We start from the raw sequence: 20158 nt of genomic DNA, 5'->3' as shown, positions 1-20158 counted from the left end.
CCCCCCCCCCAGATCTGGTTGAAGATCGTGCGGAGTTGGGGAGGAGTTGATATTGCTGAGATCCATTGGAGGCCCCCTCCTACGAGTAGGGTGTTCAGTTGCTGTAGGGGCTCAGAGACTGAGGCCTACAGGGAATCTCAACAACATCAACTCCTCCCCAACTCCGCACGATATTCAACCAGATGTTCGCAGACTGGCAGTAGCAGAAACCGACCACCCAGGATAAGGCCAACATCAACGACAGGATAAAACAGCCAAGGCGGGAGTCTTCTTCGGGGCGCAAACCGGCAGGAAATCTTCGGTATACGAAGTAAAGAGAACTCTTCCAGGGACCCGCGCTATCGTCTCTGCGTTTAGTTGCGTTGATGTTGATGATATGTAGAAAGGGCTGACTGCTGCTCCTAGGGATGTGCCACACATCCATCTTGTCGTATTCCAGTTCCATCGAAACTCGAAGCTTGTAAGTCCACCACAACGGTTGGGAGCGTTGACGTGAAGTGACCTGTATTAAGTCTGTTAGCTAGGTGAAAGTGATTGGGGATCATAGTCGCGTACCAATGAGCCCAATGGACGTTCGTTAGGTTCTTAAGTAATTTCCGAGATTCATCTGAGAACAGCTGATGGGTTGAGAGGTAGTGAGGAATGGTGTAGCCGCGTGTGGTACAAGATCGAATATGACGAGGTGTGGTGATTGGAGAAGTAGAGGTGTGGATTAAGATCGAAGATGTAGAGTGTGAATCAAGATCGGTGATGTAAAGGTTGGTTCAGGATTGGAGATGTGATTAAATACTATTCAAGCTGGAAGCTGAAGGGCTCTTGAGGTTCTTGAAGGTCTTGATCGTGTGATGGTGTTTTGTTTTGTTTTGGAACATAAACCAAAAGGCGATCGAAGCCCTTCCTTTATGCCAACTTGTCACCGACGTGATTAGAAAACGGCAGAAAGCAAACGGTTGATCTGCCAATAAGAAAAATGAGAGGTCAGGGATAACGACTCAGTATAAGACTCTCCTGAAGCGAGTTTTGAGCCAATCAGAACAGCGGATCAGTCGTGATCAGGCAATAGACTCTTAACACTGCCAGGCGGTCAGAGACGAGAGCAGGAGAGATCAAACAGCCGATAATAGCTCGTGATTGCCGAACTCAACTCGTGATCAATGAGACTCCTGTGACCGACATTCAAGAGCCTACCTATAAAGGGCATTCTTAAACCAATATAGCCAATATTCAACGGCTTTCACCTCTGCACACTTTCTGCTAGTCTTGCGATTGCAGAGAGCAGCAGTTCTTTCATAACGCCACTGGACGCATGAGGAATGTGACATCTTCTATGCTTTGCAGAAATAAAATGACCATGTGCTAACAAAAGAATGGACCACATTCATATGAAGCCTGGAGATGGTTGATTGTGTCCTGGAAGCATATCAAATTCACTGCAATGTAGGCCCCCAGAATTGACATTGGCACGAATTTGTCCCTGCTAAGCCTGCCTCCAACTTTGGTCCTGCCAGATATAGAGGATTCCGAATAGTCATACGCTCTTCATCTAATAGAGGGATAGATATAGAAGTCATCCCTGGCTGGAGACTCCAAATGTTGGCTATCCAAAGCGCAATTGCTGTCGAACTAAGCTGCGGAAAGCACCATTGCTTTGAGGAGCACAATAGTTGAAGGCTTAAGCGTAAGCAAAGAGAGGTTGGGAAGGCTCTTTAACACTGGCCATCTATCGTGAATCGTGGTTTCCACAGGGGTGTGTATTGCTGTCCGTGCAACGGGCTCCCAATTTCAGCCTCTGGAGTTGAGATGTTGTCCCACTGGATGGGTAGGGCTCATTGTTTCTAAGGATGATGGTGAGCATTGTTCATGGGGTTAGAGAGGCAAAACCCACTTGTCAGCTACCTGAGAGTTGGACTTTTTGTCGGTTTGGTAACATGGTTGATATTGGTTGTTCATAGCGTGGTCTGGATGGCGATTGGGCCAGGTTTCAGTACGAGGATGGACGATAAAGAATAGTACGTAAATTCAACGGGCTTGAATCAAACAATTCCCATTGGGTCCTTCTTGATGACAGAATTCCTCGTAGTTTGTGGTGTTGATACTGGGTGGTGCTAACCCTGGAACTATAGTAGGGAGACAAACCAAAGTCGCTAAATAGCTTTTGGTGTGAACAACAATTTTTAAACGCTAGATATTCTAGACGTTTGGACGAGCCGGCGATGCAATGAAACTATAGGAGTTTCCGGGATGGAGTTATGACTGATTTGAGGAATACGTGGGGGAGGAAAACTCGGCATGGAGACACAATGTATTTCACTGGAAAGCCCGATAGGACGGATTTCTTCCATACACTTTGCTCAAATGATCTTTCAGAGATTTTCTGCTTCATAATTAAATTTTTATTAGCTAATTGGCTCTACTACCATTAGGGATATGATGATAACAACGCTGGAAAATGGAATTACGAGTAAACGCGGAGTAAGTACTAGAACAATTCCCCCCGACCGGCCGGAGGCTCTAGTAAGAGAAGTGTTGAAATGGAGAGTAAAAGATTCTTTGTGTTTTTTTACCTTGGGCTTGATCGGACAACTCGATCCTTGCTGCGAACTGAGCTCAAGGAGAAGGTGTGGATGGATGTACCACATCAAGAATTTGAAGCCGGGGAGCACACGTGTTGTGCCGCGCCCATCTCATAGTCAGGGGATACGCATTGGCGTTTATGGAACAATTTCATTCGAGCTCGAGTAATCCAAATGGGTTATTTGGTCTTTTCAGAGGTACTGGCATGCTCGCTTCAACTCTATCTCTTTTTCTACTCTTCTTTGCCTGCCTATGTATTGCCTGGGGGGAGGCGGATACTTCCGGTAGCACAATTCCAAGGATTTCGTGTGCGGTTTCAGACATGGCAGTGGCTTTTATTCTCCGGAGGGTGACAATGGTCTGGCTAATATCTTGAATGCTAGACAAGGATGGCAGGAGCTGAAGCTTTTCGTGCAGTCGAAGGACAGAAGGCGGAAGGGAATTAACGAATCTCGATGAAGTCAGAAGGTTGGTAGTTTGCTTGAGGATCCTAAAGGAGTGATAAGAGCCTTCGATTTGAGCCATAAATTGAAGTATGTCCCAGGTGAGATTCTTCTCGGAATTAGACTGGTCCTCGAGTAGCAGGAGTTGTTGTGATATTAATTGAACGAGAGCAGGTTTGGAATTCTGGTGGGTCCACTCAATATCTTGGTACACTGCTACAGCTAACCACAGATCCATTTCGGAGGTTGGTGAGGGGGGTAGCCTCGCTCCCATTTGTTCCAGTACAGCAACAATATTCGAGCAAGCCTCTGGGATGTGAGAAGTTTCAGGCAACTGCAACTCCCGTCCACCTAATTTCCCCTGCTGTCTATTGTGCTCAAAGACTGTTGATTTTCTTTGATCTTCTGGGGAGATAAGATTAATCAACCCATAGGCCAATTGTCTAATAGCTCTTGACATCTCCCAAGCATTAGTCCGCAGAGGATAATCGAACAGAAACGGAAGGAAGATGTGGGGTGTGGGATCAGACGTGTTATACTCTAGGGATTGACCAGCAACCTCAGCAATAAAAGGAAATTGAAGAACATATTCAGAAACGCGGGGATCTAGAACCTTGAGGACATGGAGCATATTGATCTCCGTGCTGAGCTTGGGCTGAGCCAACAAACAGACATACTCTTTTCGGAAAGCTTCATACTCCTCTGGTTGGCTACTGATAGCTTTCGAGACTCTTGCTTCTGAGAGGAGCTCCCCAAACCCTTTATTCGGGCCCTGATATAGCTCGAATGCTAGAGCGCGCAGACCGTCAGATTTTGGCAAGCGTAATCGGTCTGCAATGGTTGCTGGGTGGTACACCCTGCTCCGCAAATTACCCTTAGCATCCTTTGGTACGGGTTCAATATCCCTGAAGAATGAGACAGCGCCTCCCCGACCTAAGTCATGTATAAGAAGATCAGAGTCGCCTGTCAGCACGATACCAGCACGATCCTTCAAGGACTGAGCGCAATATAAATCTGCTTCGCCAGGAACAACCTCCGTGATATCTTTATACCTATCGCAAGCTACCAGAGCTTCCAGGATCGACGGCACTAGGAATGACGCAGAAGGGAGACTCATCAGGTTATCCGACAAATTCCGACGAGGAAATAGGTCATGGAGGCCGCTCTCGTCGGGGGTGCGAGGTATCCGGCCGGGGATGGTAGGATGTATGCTATGATATGAAAACAATTGCTGTGTATATCCAACTAGCCTGCTTATTCGGACGTTATATTTTGAGGAGGGTAGGAAGCCATCGAAATATATTTTCCTTCTACGATAGTCTTAGCAGAGCTAGTACTCGAGTAGGGCAAATCCGCCTTATTCTTACATCGTGACACTGCTTGCACAGAGCGCATCCAACCAGGCAATGGCCACAAGTCCAAGCTCCTTGTACGAAATCGCAGTCTCGAGTGGTCTTCTAGCTGTTCTCCTTGAGATCAAGCATACGTAATAGACATGGTAACAAAAGGCTGGCCCGTCGATAACTATCTCTTGATTCTGGAGCAACTTCGATTCCGCATAGGGTTGCAGATGCTTGGTTAAGTGCGGAATGCCCATCTGTCAGGCCCAGGAATCGGTATTTTAATTGCCGGCAAGAAAGACGAATCTGCGGTGGCTGTAGTACAAACGGAGGAGAGTTCTTTGTGTTATCGTGATTATGACCTGACGTCGATTTAAACGATTTTCTACTTTTTCGAAATTTCTTCCAGGTCCAAGCGTCTCCCACAATCCAAACATCACCCACAAAAGCAGTCGAAATGCGAAACACACTCATATTTGCCGGGAGCTCATGCCCGACACTTACGAGCCAAATATGTTCGAAGCTTGGGATGGCTCCGGCCGCAGTTCAGCTCTCGCAGTTCGCAAATGTAAGATGCTCTCAGCTTCCCCTCACCACCATGGCTGACAGCTCCTCCAGGGCGAGACGAGCGTCACGGTCCAAACCAGCGTTCGAGAGAAGGACGTGTTCGTTGTCCAATCCGGCAGCAGCACGATTAATGATAGCATCATGGAGCTTCTAATCTTGATCAATGCTTGCAAAGGAGGCTCTGCAAACAAAATTACAGGTTCGCAGCAATACCCGATGATCCCCGAGTGCCCGTTGCTTTTCTGACCTGCTCAGCTGTTTTACCATACTTCCCATACAGCCGCCAATCGAAGAAGAAAGCGCACCGAGGAGCTATCACAGCTCGTATGCTTGCAAATCTGCTTCATATAGCGGGAGTCAACCATGTTATCACTATTGACCTCCATGCCTCCCAGATGCAGGGCTTTTTCAAGTGCCCAGTCGATAACTTGCACGCCGAGCCTATAATCGCGAGATGGATTCGCCATAACGTTCCTGGTTGGCAGGAAGCAGTATGTGTATCAAAGAATCCTGGAGGTACCAAGCGGGTGACATCTCTGGCGGATGCACTCAAGCTCAATTTCGGCATGGTTACAACTGATAAACGAAGGGGTGGTAATATGAGTTCCAGCATGATAATGCGCCGATTAGACGGGTTTGCAGAAGCAGAGCAGTATCCCGCGGTTTCTAAACCACAAACTGGCTCTGAACACCAGCCCACCCAGCTTGACCCAAAGCCCCAAAGCAGCGATTTGAAAACCGAAGAAAACGTTGAGCAATATCTTGAAGATGAGACCGCTCCATCTCTAGCAAACGACTCACGCCAAGATAATCCGACGTCGCCACGAAAACATACAATTCTGCACCCATCTTTCCGAACCACAAGCGGGTCTTCTGTCCCTAACAGATCACCCAGTACTCGGGCAGAGCATATGCCAGTTCGATCGTCCCCTATTGAAGAAGAACCAGAGTTTACAGACGAGCGAGCCCGAGATATTACACATGGACGACTTGTACAAGGCCATATTGTGCCAGATGACTATCATTCACCTCCACAGTCAGCAGTGTCCCCCTCAATGCCGATGGAGAATCCCGATGAGGATCCAATGGTGATATCCCGAACATCTTCCTTCTTTAATTCTGAGTCACGCCCTCACGGCCCATCTGCAGATGCCGCCGAAAGTTCCGATGAAGAGGAAGAAGGTTTTAACAATTCATCCTTTGAGCATATGATCACACTCGTAGGTGATGTCAGGAATAGAACCGTTTTCATCGTTGATGACATGATCGACAAAGCTGGGAGCTGGATCGCTGCAGCTGAATGTGTTGTTAAGCGTGGCGGAGCCAAGAAAGTCTATTGCATTGCTACTCATGGTTTATTCGGGGCCGATTCTCTCGAGGAACTTGAAAACTGCGAGTGCATCGATGCGATCGTCGTTACGAACTCATTTCCAATTGTCCCCGACAAGGCGCGCGCGGCAACGAAGCTTGTGGTACTACCACTGGCGAATTTACTTGCTGAGGCGATCCGCAGAAACCACTACGGAGAATCAATCTCTGCGTTGTTTACACACACGTTCGATTAGGTTGGGGGGCTTTCCAAGGAATATATCCAAATGTAAGCTGTTGTAATACCTTGCTTACCTATGTACTACTAGCGCGGCGTTGGGGATTGGGACGCATTGGAGATTGGTTCTCTCTGGGTGGCGCTGGCGTTCTTAGACAATGAACAGATTGCTGTCTTGCTATCTCCTCTCCCTTCATTCTAATTTTCTCAAGTTTCAACAACAGGCTTCAATGCCGTCTTGTATAAAACCAGCGATGCGATCTGTAGAGGTCGCAGGGGCACTCTTCATCTAGAATTGTGTCACTAACGGAGCGTTGGAAGATTGAGTTAGCCCTCTGGGCTTGTTGGGACTAGAAGGCACCTTATCCTTGCACTGCTACAGCCTTTCATTAGGATGGTGGATCGGGGGCAAGAGAACTTCCCAAACATTACTTTAACTCCCCTTTTCCATTTTCCAGTGGCATCCGTTCGGTCACATTCACGTTTTTAATACATGGATGCATGACTGATATGGTATGAATATTAAACGCCTGCCCATGCTACTAATAACCAAAGCCAAGCTCATAAAGTGCCCACAGGTTCCCACACATATTATCATATTATTCCGTTATAATCTTGCTCCCGCTTCCAATTTCTTGCCCCCAACCTTGTTGACCATAGTCGTTGGCTTTTTAGAAAGGTCTTCCTCCATCTCCTCCCATCCCATAATTTTCACCAACCTTTGCCAGGACTGCACCGCTCTCCTTGCATGTTCTTCTGGCACCTGGGCCCCTTGCTCAAACAAACTCCTATTGAAGTATTCCATTGAGATCCACCCGCTATATCCCAACCCCCTATCACTATCACATATGGCCTTCAGCACATCTACCACAGGAAGATATCCTCCTCTCTCTTGCTCACACACAAACAGTCTCGCGTTCCTACTCCAGCTCATTCTCGGCCTCTGCCCTTCCACAAAGAAAGGGTGTGTCTCATCCAGAGGACTCTCCAGCCTCTCGGCATCAACAGCCTGCACATAAAACACCTTCCGCACATCCACCTCTGCAACGAACCTCCTCAAACTCTCTTTGAAGAGTCGATCCGCGTTTTCTCTTTTCCCGTCCCGGGCTGCAGGGTCGGCCCAGCCGCTTCCGGCAATATTAAATGTATCCAGACACAACCCGAAATTCTCCCTATCAACGTTTTTCACTACCGACCACGCTTTGTCCCATGTATCATTGAACGTCGCAAAGCACAAGTTCTCGTACGCGAACCGGATTGGTGGTGTCTCTCTTGCCCCCAACGCAGCTATCTCTCTTAAATCCTGGACTATGACATCCATATCTGCTGTCATACCCTCCGTCTGGAATGTGCTGGGAATCTGAATGATATCCGTGCCCAATATCCGAGCGATCTCGAACCAGGTACGTAATTTTTGCAACTTCGCAGCACGAGCACGAGCAGTAGGAGATAGGAGACCTTCGCAGTCGCTGAAGGGGCCGAGGGCCATGATGGTTAGGGAGAGGGAATCGGAGAGAGATCGGATCTGGCGCGCGGCAAGGATCTGGTTTCTTGGGAGGGACGAGCCGCCGGGGAAGGTGTCTGCCAGGTAGAGAAGGTCCTCAAAGAAGATTTCAATGCCGGGCAGGCCAGCATTAGCAGCCGCAGTGAACTTTTCCGGAAGGCCATGGACGCAAGCGCGCTGGGAGATGTTTGTTAAATAAGGAAGAGGAGGTAATGTGGGAGGAAGTGGCTTACACCTAGTGAGTGGCTTGCGAGTGCCGGTCTATAAGATATTTTTGGCATCTTGATCTTGATCTTGACAGCTTGTAAAAGTTTTGTAGCGCGGGCTTAGTGAACGAGTGGTAATTATTTTGTCTGCATTAATAGACTTTTGGGCAAGTCTGCTAGAGGGTTGATAATTTATTCCAATGCTATGATATGATCAAGTGCGTGGTCGAGAAAGCCAACCACCAAGGCGTAGGTGTAGGTATAGGAGCAATAGGTAATTTTGAGCGTACTAGTACTAGGGGAACAGGAACGAACACAGCAAGTTTATGGATGTTCTGTTACCCGGATATAAACAATTCGTCTTGCCATCTCTCCCTCTTCGATAGCTACTCTCCCTTTGGTATAACTCCCTAGCAAAAGGAGATGATGACCCACAAAGGCGGAGCGGGGCGGAAGAATCATTGAGACTATTCAAGAGGATATCATCGGCTCTACTTCAGTATTGATCGCAGCGCTAACTAATAACAATGATAACTGCCTACTCTGGACTCTCTACTTCTGCTGATTAGTTACTAGTAAACGTCATGAGTTGATATCTGCTAAACTCTTACCCGGTGGCAAAAGATTGATAACACAACCCCGTTAGTCCCGACCCTCCGCTGATGCCGAGGACGACGAACAACAACTATACCTCGATTCGTACTTCGTTTTTGGTGTAGCTAAGTGCTTGCAGAGTCGGTCTCTCCAACAATCCAATCCTTGCGCCTAAAGGACTCGATGTAGTGCTATAACGTATACGAAGTATATCAATGTGAGATACTTTTTCCTCTGTCATTGGTAGTAAGTGAGACTTGATTTATTTTGATAATCAGGACCTACGCATTAATATCATAATATGGCATCATCTTCATGTTCTTCCCTTAAAGTCGCAGTCATAGGCGGAGGTCTCATCGGCCCTCGTCATGCGCAATCCGTCATCTCCAACCCTTCCACCGAGCTCGTTGCCCTCGTCGAACCCTCTCCCAACGGCTCCTCCGTGGCCGCTTCCCTCAATACTCACCACTACCCTTCAACCAGCGCCCTCATTCTATCCCCGCATAAACCAGACGCAGCGATAATCTGCACCCCAAACCATACCCACGTCCCACTCGCCCTCGAACTCATTGCCGCAGGAGTTCACATTCTCGTCGAGAAGCCTATATCCACCACGATCCCCTCAGGCCGTGAACTCATCACCGTAGCCAAAGAGAGAGACGTAAAACTACTGGTAGGCCATCATCGAAGGTTCAATCCCTACCTCCTACGGGCGAAGTCGTCGATCTCCTCACTGGGAAGGATCCTCGCCATCCAAGGAACATGGACACTTCTCAAACCACCCTCTTACTTCCAGGGCCCTACCAACTCCTGGCGGCAATCGCAGACCTCAGGCGGAGGTGTTGTCCTGATAAACCTCATCCATGAAATTGACCTACTGCAATATCTGCTTGGTCCGATAGTTCTTGTATCGGCACTGGGGACACAGAAAACAAGGGAACATGACGCAGAGGAGGGTGCTGCAATATTGATGAGGTTTGAAAGCGGAGTCGTAGGGACATTCATACTCTGTGATACTACGCCTAGTCCCTGGAACTTTGAGGCGGGCACGGGTGAGAATCCCACAATTCCCAAGGTAGAAGGTGGAGGGAGCTTTTATAGGATTTTCGGAGCGGAGGGAAGTTTGAGTGTTCCGGATTTGGCGAGATGGAGTTACGATCATGTAGAAGAAGGGCAGGGAAAAGAGAAGGGGTGGAATGAGGTATTGAAGAAGGAGGAGATTCCAGTTGAGAAGGAGGAAGTACCCTTTGACTTGCAGCTACAGCATTTTGTAGATGTGGTAAGGGATGGAAAGGAACCCAGCTGTACAGGCGTGGAAGCATTGAGGGCATTGGTTGTTTGTGAGGCTGTGAAAACGGCCATGAAAAACGCTGATGGGATGCCGGTTGAGATCCATGGTTTCGAGATTAAAAATAGAAATAAAGTAGACTAAGAAGCTATGCTTTACTAGAGCTTATTATTATTGTCACAGGCAACTCCACTCTCAGAACAAAGGCGGCATTACAATAGAGAACGACAGCACTCTACTTCAGCCTGGGGATTGTTTTCTTTATGCGCTATTCACCTCATGAAGAACCTTACAATCGGAATTAGAGTATTTGTATTATCACCTGACTGAATAACAACACAGAAACAAAGTACAGTATGCTTAAATTTGGCAGGAACTACTAATTTGAGAGCATACCGAACTTTGCTAACACCACTATAGTACAAGTAATACTAAATCGCACGTTGATTATATTAAGCACATATCGATATCACCTTTCGTGCATTCCGTTTCTAGAAAGCACGATTCAAATGCATAATCCGCAGGTAAATGGCTCGTATGGAAGATCCGCCGATGAACTTGGTTGCGAAGCTGCTCCTATTAAATCTAGTGATCACACGAGATGTGAATTTAGATATGGAAATATTTTGAGCTTCAACAGCCTAGTCTGCCTAATAAAACTAGCCTATATAAACTATATCTTAACCCGTAAGGGGCAGAGAGAAGCTTTCCGTTACTCATAGCGACGGTAGTGTTGTTGGACTTCAAGCCTCATACGTCTCTTGGGAGCTTTCCTGCCAGTCATCAGCTCGAATTGAGCAATTGCTTGCTCCGGTAGAACTTCTAATCCATTAACAATCACCCAAGCCTGCTTAGTCTCTTCGCGGAATAGGCGGATCTGCTTTATGAGTGGGGTTTCTAGGGGTAGATACGATAACTGTAGTTAAAATGTCAGAGGAAAAGTGTATTTTGGGGAATTGGGTATCTTACCTCGACCACGATACCGCCAGTGGGGCTCCCTAGCCACTGAATTGGCATTTCAAAGTTTGCAGCAGGCTCGTCTCCGATACTCCGCGCGGGCACACAAGAGGTAATGATAGTAGGCTGCCTGAAGCCCGCTGGCCAATCATCCAGTATCGATCGCAGTACATGGACCACTTTTCCATCTTTGCTGAGGCCGGCCGCCCAAGAGTTGAAGTGTGATGCTACAACCTCCGCATGCTCCACGGTTCGGTTGTAGATGAAGATCTTCCTGCAACCAAGTTGGATCATAGCATAAACTGCCGCTCGCGCCATTCCTCCCGCACCGATAACAAGGCCTGTCGTTTTTGAAGGCTGAACGACATTCCTTGGTGAGATATTTCGTCGAAGACAGGTCAGAATCCCAATGAAATCCGTGTTGTCGCCGTAATACCCCGTAACAGGACCGGCTTTACCTCTCTGGTTAGCATGGTCGAGAAGAGACTGAATGCTGCCATCCGGAAATTTATTGTTCGGGAGCATCCGGAGGGGCAATAATGTGTTGACTGCCCCAATAGCCTTCGCGTGATAACTCTTTGCCGCTATGTGGCTCAAAATTTGTACTTTGAAAGGCTGCGTTATTGCTGCCCCTCCGAAGTTCGGATCCTGACAGAGCTGACGTATATCCTCGAGGGAAGAGACTTCCAGTGATTGGAAATCGTTGTTCATACCACACACACGATATGCTGCGGCGTGCATTACTGGGGACAGGCTATAAAATACAATTGCGCCAAGGTGATAGAAGTGCAGGGGATCCAGAATACTGGACTGATAGAGCGCTTGAAGAGCTTCAGCTGCAGTTGGAAGAAATTGCCGGATTTGAGCTTTGCTGACAGTCGATCGCATTAGGGGATGCGTGACTGGGGTGAAGATTTGATTTGCAATCAACGATAATCGGCCGTTCTCCCCAAGGTTATATGCAATGATTGGTAGGTGGTCTGGAATGGACTTGATTTTGGCCACAAAAGATTCCACTGCATCATTATCACTGGCTTTTGAGGTAGCCCGAACGAAGCGCACCATATCACAACGCAAAGATTTGGCCCTCCGGTACTGTATCATGTAGGATTCGTCGTTCCACTCCCAGGAATTCTCTTCTTTGGCCAGATGATGCCCAATGACTTTTGTCGGCCCCGAGCAGTCAACAATATGCGCAATGAGGTCAGAAGGATATCTCAGGTCAACCACGATATACTCGACGCCAAATCGTAAACCACACTCGAGAAGCTCAAAGTAAGCGGTCTGCTTCTGCTCCACCGATAATGACAAGTCATTCAATGCATAATCCTCCACGTGGAATATGATAGGGACGCCGAGCTTTCTTCTGATAGTTGCTACCTGTTTCGCTATCACGGTTTGGAGATCCGGGTCCCAGATATCGATTTTCAATTGGACTGCATCTGCCCCAGCTTCCAATTCCACCAGGTCCAAATCAGGGATCGTCGATAATCGAAGAGATAATGCGTACGTATGTGACCTACATTCTGGGGGAAGAGCAGCTATCGAAAAGGGACTCTCAAAGCTATTCCGAATGAGCCCTTGCCCGGTTAAAAAGTCGAGAAAATAGCAAAAGTCCTCTTTGACGTATTTAAGCCTGGAAGACACATTTCCGAGCCCATTTTCCGGGGGAGTGTCTATGCCATCACAGCAAGGGTCGTAAAGATTATAATATTCCAGATTTGAACAAGCACGATGGGATAAATCTGCTGCTTCTAGACGAAGAGCCTCATCATCCCCGAGCCTCAGCAGCGATCGGATTCTATGGCGTGCTCTGGTAATGTAGATAACGGGGTTGGTCTTCGAGTACTCACGAAGAGCTTTGTGGGCTGGGCTTGACAGGCTTCCCATGCCACACTCAATTATGCATCCCGAGCGGTGCTGGTCCAGCATCTGCTTCAACACTTCAATATTTCGTCGGTAGAAAGCACGGGTTCCATGCTGTTGAAGGAAACCGCCCCTCGAAACTCCTGTCGTTGCTTGAAAATAATGGTCCTCCGTAATCAGACGACGACCGAGATGTGTAGCACCAATAAACCCAAGAGTCCGTTTCCCAGCACCTCGAGAGCCAATAAGCACAATAGAAGCCTCCGGTAAGAACTGTCGCGTGCTCGGCGATTGCGGTCTCGAGGTAGAGCTCAGCCCCAAGGAGGAGTCCAGTAGAGGTGGCTCAAGTTGTGTTTCAGCGACCATCGTTTTCACGATACGAGATTCTCTTCAGCATGAGTTTTTGGAGAGGCGCAGGTCGGGGTTGTGAGGATGGCGGTAAAATTCGAGGGGGTCAGTCTCCTTCGCGGCAACGGCGCCTAGAATAGATGCTGGTGGACTTGACTCCCTTGATCATGATTTTCTTTTCTACATGCACTCAAGGATCGTATGAGGTGGAGATACAAGTCAGGCCGCCGATACTGTAATGTTTTCGCAACCAGCTAGAATGCACCATTCTCGAAATCATCAAATGGTTGAGAATTCGAGATCTGCAACATCTGGATGTTGTTTCTGAATTGGAGGACGAAGTGGCTCGGCAGGCTAAGTAAGCACCGGGTAAAACCTCTCCCGCAAACTTTCCCAGCATTCTGTGAATCTGTGGGCCTTGAATCCTGGAATTTTTGGTCTCAAACACGAACACGACCTCTTTTGGACGACGTTACCGCTGACGAGCTTTATGACGAAGCTGGAGCAGTTATTATTGAATGTTTCCACGGTAGCCATAATCGGCCGATAACCTCAATCCTTCTGGACATTGACCCATATGTGTGGCCTCGCGACCCTGCCCGCAGGGCGATCCGATCGTCGAGGATATCAGTGTCAGCAGCTTCTGGCCGCATAGAGTCTACCAGGTCACAGGTGGGCATGGCAAGTCCTACAACGGAAAATGAGCTGGGACTCGCAAAGGATCCCGAACCTGTGGGGGGAGATGATGAGGACGCAATATTGACAGCAAAGCGATCGAAGAAGGGCCAAGGCCCCCGAAAGCGTGTCTCCCAGGCGTGCGACAAGTGTCGTAGCAGGAAAGATAAATGTGATGGGAAAAAACCGGCTTGCTCGACATGCATCTCAAATGCGCGTACATGCTCATACGATACCAATGTTAAGAAGCGTGGTCTGCCTGAAGGTTATGTTCGTGGACTTGAAAAGCTCTGGGGTGTGGCGATCCAAGGTGCCGATGACATTGAAGAAACCATTCTAGAGGCGTTGAAGAACGGAAAGGAGGTTGACACCAGCTCTCTTAAGACTTGGAATGATGAAGCCAACTCGGAGAAGTTGGTAAACGTATGGAGGAGATCTCATCTGTCACGGGAGTTGGAGCGATTATTGTCTGGCCTAGAACCAAGTGCTGAAAGCAGCAACAAACGGAAGCGGGCGGGCTCTGATTTCCAAGCTGCCCAAAGACCCGACTTGTATCGTCCTACGGAGCTAGAACCTGTCTTCCAACCTGGGAATGAAGAGTGTCCATATCCGCCATATATTGATACCTCAAATGAATTTGCCGATTCGTCGAGTCTAGACGGTGCTGGCGAACGGGGCCAATATGCAACTAGATCAGCTTCAATATTGACACCATCGTATGGAGGAACAGCCGCCACGCCGATTTCGAGTACAGGCCCGCCAGATCTTCCTTCCGAAACCTGGCATCTCTTGGACGTCCATTTCTCTTATACTCATCCTTGGTTACCAATTATCGAGAAGCATGATATATTACGGACGTCTTATCAGTACCCAGAGTCTCAAAGGCCGCCGTCCTCATCTGGCGATCAAGCTGCGCTGTGGGCCGTGATAGCATATGCGAAATTTCAACATAGAGCGATCAACAACATCCCCCGAGCCCAGGGCTCCGTCCGAGATATGGTCTGGACGGCCGAAAGAATGTACTCTCAAGCTAGGTCACTCATACCCGATGAGGAAGGGATATGGGAACTCGGCCATATTCAAGCACTTCTCATCTTAACCCTTTCAAACATGGGCATAGGTCACTTGGATCGAGCATGGTTGCTTGTTGGACAAGCCGTCCGAGCTGCGACTCAGCTAGGGATTGCCAACTCCAACTCCGAGGATCCAACTCCCACTTCATCGAGTGCTAAGTCGAGAGCTAAACATGTGTTTCTGGGATGCTTCGTTCTTGACACTATCATAGCTGCTCGCTTGGGACGCCGGCCACATCTTAGGAGGGATGATATTGACGAAGTTGGGCCCCTTGACGAAGATGGTCTAGACGAATGGGACCCTTGGAATGACTGCCTGTCGGTACGCAGAGAGAGTTCTGGAAACTCCCGGGTTCCTGCTTCTATCCTGAGTACCTTCAACCGACTTATTCAGCTACTGAAAGTTTTGAATGACGCTATCTGCGTCTCGAGAAATTCAGATGCTTTGCAAATCAGCAGTGGCCTTTTAGAGAAGTTGTATGCTTGGGGTGAAGGTCAACCATCACCGTTATATTTCGATTCATCCGCGAGGAGCCGCGAACAGATATCTTCACTACTTCCCCACCAATACCATCTGCACGCCGCATACTTGACTACATTGGCAACATCTCAACTACTCAGTCATATCTCTAGTCCGGGGAGAGTGGATTTGGAACCATGCATACCCATTCCAGGCCAGCTTTTGGAGCTTCTCAAGAACCATTCGCATAAGTTCGGGCTGCTGATCGTTCCCCCGACATACGAGTATTTTATGAAGCGTGCCCATGATGTTTTAAACGAAGTTCAGGGCAACATAGAGAATACCCATATTATGATCAACGATTGGAGGCATGGCCTTGACATCCAGTTGGATGCAATGGAGCCGGCCTGGCCCTCCTTTGAGTTGTTGAAGAACTCGGTCTCATGTCCACCATCGTCCCATAATCATCGAGAGGGCGGGGTAGCTCTCGATCGCATCACCGGCACAAACCAACCCGCAGATACACCATTATCAACCGCAACTCCGCCAAGCGCGACGAGCTTCGAGAGGCCCGGATCATACCGTCCACCTGTTCTTGCCCCTCAGCGGAATATGCAGCGGCCAAGGACTATGAGCCAGCCGGTGATGGCACCGCCACCTCGACCGTTACCGCGATCTGAGAGTTTTGGGCGGACCTCTGGTCCTGGGCTACCTGAGCTACCGACTATTTATCAGGACTCCCGCGCACTGCTTGGGCCACGAAATGCGGATTCATCTAGGTCAACAGTTATGAAAAGCCCTGGCGATTTATCAAAACTCGACTATGCATCCCTGGACACCTTGCCTTCAGTAGACCCGCAGCTTCAAAGCAGTATTTGTACGGGGTCTGAGAATGACATAGACCCATTATTCAACGAATTTGCGGCCCTTGATGCCATGGAATGGTATGTTCCGAGTTCTGTAGTTATATTAATCGCTGACCGTATCTAGGACGGGCAATTGGGACCAGAGTCTACTGAATCTCGGCTTTACTGATCGCGACAATATGAATCAGGACTTCTATGCCTTTTGTCAAGACCCTGATCCTTTCCATCCTAACAATGTTTTCCAGCAGCTAGCCGCAAATTCGAGCACTGAGGGGACCAATTTCTTCGGCGGCCCTGGCTTCCTTGGCGTGAGAGTTGACGAGGAGGACGAGGGCATTGAAGCGGGCCAAATTTTACAGGCGCTGCGCGCGGCAGAGGACCAGCAGGCACTGGTACGGTAATGACTGAGCATCAACTCCTCCCTATTCTTTTTCGGAAGGGGGCTGGAGCACCTTCTTATTTCACAATATTATAGGAGTATCCTCTATGCTCTGTGGATATGTGTACTATGTATATACTATGTAAAATGGTAGGATCAGCATGCTATCGAAAGCATTAGCTGCTAATTTATGTGTTGATATTCGAATACTACTTTTAAATCAAAGTGCCCAATAAGGATCAATTGCCCTCTAATATAATATAGAAATGAGAAATATACCAATCAACTACATTTATAGAATACCCATCAATAATTCCTTCTAGTCCCTTTATTTTATGATATCGGCAAAACGCTCAGCCTTGGCCGCCAAAACGACAAGAACCCCACTGTCTATGACGATTTGTAAAAACCCGGTATAAGCTGCCCCACCATGGGCGCATATCCGCGGCTTCGATAGGCGACGTCCTTCATGACCCTCTCTTCAGCTTCTATCGCGGGAACCATACTCTGCCCAACACATCAAAAACATAGCCAAAGGCTCCATAAACCTCCATCATGGCTTTCTCCCTTAGCGATGCGGAACTCCAAGAAATATACAGCTTTGCCTTGGACTTGGGCCGTAGAGCGGGCAGGATCCTAATGGACGGAGTTGAGAGACGAACCGGCGAAGCGTCCGGGAGAGATGAGAAACGAGATGTCGCCGGGGAGGAGAAAATGAATGCGGTTGATATTGTGACGCAGACTGATTTAGGTAGGTATTATCATCATTTTTGCCCTTTCAAATGATCTTACTAATGACAGTCATCCTTTTTCCGTTCATTTTGCCTTGATTCCTGGGGTTGGAAAATGTAGGCAGTTGAAACGAAGCTGGCAAACACGAGACGCGGGGTTTTGAAAGTATGCTGATAATGAGATGTATGTTGTAGACGTAGAGGCATTTGTGCTCAAGGAGATTACCGAGAGATTTCCGTCTCATAAGTAAGTGCCTAGGCAGTGAACACTGGCTTTCCCGAATGTTGTCCTTCACCCCCCAATCCACATAAAATGTTCACTATTACAGTTCTAAAAAGTTAAAAGATCTAGCTAATCATAAAATGAAGGTTCATTGGCGAAGAAACGTACTCATCCGGCTCGTCAAGAGAATATCTCATTACGGACGAACCCACATGGTGTGTTGATCCCTTAGATGGGACGGTCAATTATACGCACCTGTTCCCAATGTTTTGCGTTAGTATTGCTTTTATTCTTAATGGAATACCTGTGGTTGGGATAATATACCAGCCAGTGTTGGATACAACGTATTCTGCGCTGGTGGGGTATGGTGCTTGGTAAGTAACTCAATTTTCCATTACCGTGAAGCAAAAATCTCCCTATATGCCCAATAAATACAGGTTATTCATATACGATGTGTTATCTGTTTATCACGAATATCTCATTTCTACTGGTGGGCTTTGTTCGCATTCCGTACTAGTCAGATATTCAACACTTTGTCCTAACTCACTTGAAAATTTCAGGCAAGATGACGGCCATCACACCAAATCGCGTAAAAGTCTCCCCTTGGTAAATAACCCAAAGCAGGTGCTACCACCAAATGCACCTAAAGGGTGTATTTTCAGTTGTGAGTGGGGCAAAGACAGAAGGGATACGGAAGGTGGGAATATGTGGCGGAAGGTGAATAGCTTTGTGAATATGGCGGCTGAGATTGGAGGGAGGGGTGGAAAAGGAGGGATGGTACATGGAGTCAGGAGTTTAGGGAGGTAAGTCCTTGTAATATCTTGATTGTATTTTCTCCTACTGCCTGGTTTAAGGACATATGTTAATTCAAAATGGTGCAGCGCAACACTAGATCTGGCATATGTAGCTGCAGGATCCTTCGACATTTGGTGGGAGGGAGGATGCTGGGAATGGTATGATTAAGCCCTTAACAAAAGAGTTAACCATCTAACTGATATATAGGGACGTGGCTGCAGGAATATGCATTCTCCGAGAAGCAGGCGGTCTAATCACAACTGCACACCCACCACCTAACCCTGAAACCGACCCAATTGAAGAAGTACGATTAGGTAGTCGACTGTACTTGGCCATTAGACCAGCTGGAGACAGCGATACGGAGACTGGGCAACAGGCGCAGGAGAGAGTAGTTAGGGAAACGTGGAAACGGGTGCAGAAGTTGGATTATTCCCGCCCAGGAGCATGATGTTTTATCCCCAATAATTTTCTCAGGATAGATACATCCCCCAAGCCCATGATAGAATCATAACTTAAAACAACCCAAGACCACTTGCATAATTCGCAAAATTCTTCCTATATGGCCACTCTTTCTATAGATATACAATCTAGATAATTCAAAGGCGTGACTTCGCCAACTTCGTATTTATCACCTCCCTCACCTTCTCCACCGGTAACTGACTTACTCTCCGACGCAACCACACCTTATCCTGTTCCAAACCCTGCCATATCATTGCCTCCACCCCTCCAATCAGCTTCCATCCGTTTTCTATTGCAAGCTTTGAAATTGCCGTATCCGGTGAAGGATGATAGCACATCTCCAAAACAGCTCCCTTTTCGGCCTTCCCTAGCATAATCGAAATTATCTTCCTCGTTTTGATCTCGTCCTCACTCCTGGGAGGGAAATCCGGAATCGCGCTCACTACCACCCTCGCAGCAGGTAGATTCTCCGCCTCCTCCACAGAGCTCACATAGCGAAGGTTAGAACCGAAACCTTTACTCTCACACTCCCGAATAACCTGCTCAACTTCGCTGCGGTCTCTATTGACTAAATAGATATCGGAGCACTCGAGAAATGTCTTCAATGCATATACCGCAGCTCTACTCGTTCCACCGCCACCAATCACCATAGCTGGTTTCCCTTTCATCTCCTGGGCCTCCTCCTTGCTAATATTCCTCAGAATAGCTTCCCGGATCCCGATGCAATCCGTGTTTGTCCCACACAATAATCTCTTTCCACTTGGGCTGTTCCGCAGGAATATCGTGTTAATAGCTCCGATTGCCTCACCCTCCGGCGTCAACATGTCCAAATAGGGGATGATGGCTACTTTGTGCGGCATTGTTACTGAGGCGCCGAAGAATTTCGGGGTGCGAGTAAGTGAAAGACATGCTTCCAGGGACCGCGTCTCGTACAGATATTGTGCGTAGTTGAGCGAGAGGTGTGAGTAAATGGTGGCATGGAGAAGAGGGGATAACGAATGTGAAATTGGATAACCAAACAGGTAGGATACTCGTTCGAGGTGAGCTGTGGATGGAATTGAGGGGGCTGGAGAAGTGTTTGGTGCGAGTTCCGTCCTGGAGGATTCGGCGGATGCGATATTTGGCTTTGCCATTGTTTTTGAGTCCGAGATATATGATAATCCTGGGATAGTTGCAGATATGCACTAATAAGAAGGGCTTAGAGAAAATCCAACAGAAGGAATCAATCTCAACCTTTAAGAGGAACTTCTGAAGATAAGCCGGA

The 20158-nt window shown here is 47.9% G+C and overlaps 8 protein-coding genes across 8 annotated transcripts; 4 read left to right on the top strand and 4 right to left on the bottom strand.

The window, feature by feature from the left end:
• Positions 1–2724: 2724 nt before the first annotated feature.
• On the bottom strand, positions 2725–4134 carry BP5553_09695 (uncharacterized protein; the record flags this gene model as incomplete). The annotated part of the gene is made up of 1 exon (XM_032018318.1): positions 2725–4134. The coding sequence occupies one exon, from the start codon at positions 4132–4134 to the stop codon at positions 2725–2727; it is 1410 nt and encodes a 469-aa protein (XP_031865617.1).
• Positions 4135–4886: 752 nt separating this feature from the next.
• Positions 4887–6489, top strand: BP5553_09694 (Phosphoribosyl pyrophosphokinase; the record flags this gene model as incomplete). Its single annotated transcript, XM_032018317.1, has 3 exons — positions 4887–4925; positions 4976–5123; positions 5180–6489. The coding sequence occupies 3 exons, from the start codon at positions 4887–4889 to the stop codon at positions 6487–6489; spliced, it is 1497 nt and encodes a 498-aa protein (XP_031865616.1).
• Positions 6490–7077: 588 nt separating this feature from the next.
• Positions 7078–8255, bottom strand: BP5553_09693 (putative 3-dehydroshikimate dehydratase; the record flags this gene model as incomplete). The annotated part of the gene is made up of 2 exons (XM_032018316.1): positions 7078–8151; positions 8208–8255. The coding sequence occupies 2 exons, from the start codon at positions 8253–8255 to the stop codon at positions 7078–7080; spliced, it is 1122 nt and encodes a 373-aa protein (XP_031865615.1).
• Positions 8256–9075: 820 nt separating this feature from the next.
• BP5553_09692 (Uncharacterized protein) lies at positions 9076–10206 on the top strand (the record flags this gene model as incomplete). Its single annotated transcript, XM_032018315.1, has 1 exon — positions 9076–10206. The coding sequence occupies one exon, from the start codon at positions 9076–9078 to the stop codon at positions 10204–10206; it is 1131 nt and encodes a 376-aa protein (XP_031865614.1).
• Positions 10207–10774: 568 nt separating this feature from the next.
• On the bottom strand, positions 10775–13251 carry BP5553_09691 (NAD(P)-binding Rossmann-fold containing protein; the record flags this gene model as incomplete). The annotated part of the gene is made up of 2 exons (XM_032018314.1): positions 10775–10978; positions 11032–13251. The coding sequence occupies 2 exons, from the start codon at positions 13249–13251 to the stop codon at positions 10775–10777; spliced, it is 2424 nt and encodes an 807-aa protein (XP_031865613.1).
• A 297-nt stretch (positions 13252–13548) lies between these two features.
• BP5553_09690 (uncharacterized protein) lies at positions 13549–16708 on the top strand (the record flags this gene model as incomplete). The annotated part of the gene is made up of 2 exons (XM_032018313.1): positions 13549–16385; positions 16432–16708. The coding sequence occupies 2 exons, from the start codon at positions 13549–13551 to the stop codon at positions 16706–16708; spliced, it is 3114 nt and encodes a 1037-aa protein (XP_031865612.1).
• A 533-nt stretch (positions 16709–17241) lies between these two features.
• On the top strand, positions 17242–18883 carry BP5553_09689 (Inositol monophosphatase; the record flags this gene model as incomplete). Its single annotated transcript, XM_032018312.1, has 6 exons — positions 17242–17437; positions 17613–17664; positions 17787–18014; positions 18201–18443; positions 18522–18593; positions 18643–18883. 6 exons carry the CDS (start codon positions 17242–17244, stop codon positions 18881–18883), a joined length of 1032 nt encoding a protein of 343 aa, XP_031865611.1.
• A 148-nt stretch (positions 18884–19031) lies between these two features.
• BP5553_09688 (Uncharacterized protein) lies at positions 19032–20027 on the bottom strand (the record flags this gene model as incomplete). Its single annotated transcript, XM_032018311.1, has 1 exon — positions 19032–20027. The coding sequence occupies one exon, from the start codon at positions 20025–20027 to the stop codon at positions 19032–19034; it is 996 nt and encodes a 331-aa protein (XP_031865610.1).
• Positions 20028–20158: the final 131 nt, after the last annotated feature.

Source organism: Venustampulla echinocandica (genome assembly GCF_003357145.1).
Source record: "Venustampulla echinocandica strain BP 5553 chromosome Unknown scaffold_11, whole genome shotgun sequence".
NCBI lineage: Eukaryota > Fungi > Ascomycota > Leotiomycetes > Helotiales > Pleuroascaceae > Venustampulla > Venustampulla echinocandica.
Note: the sequence above shows the minus strand (reverse complement) of the source record. Positions and strands in the feature narration are given on the sequence as shown.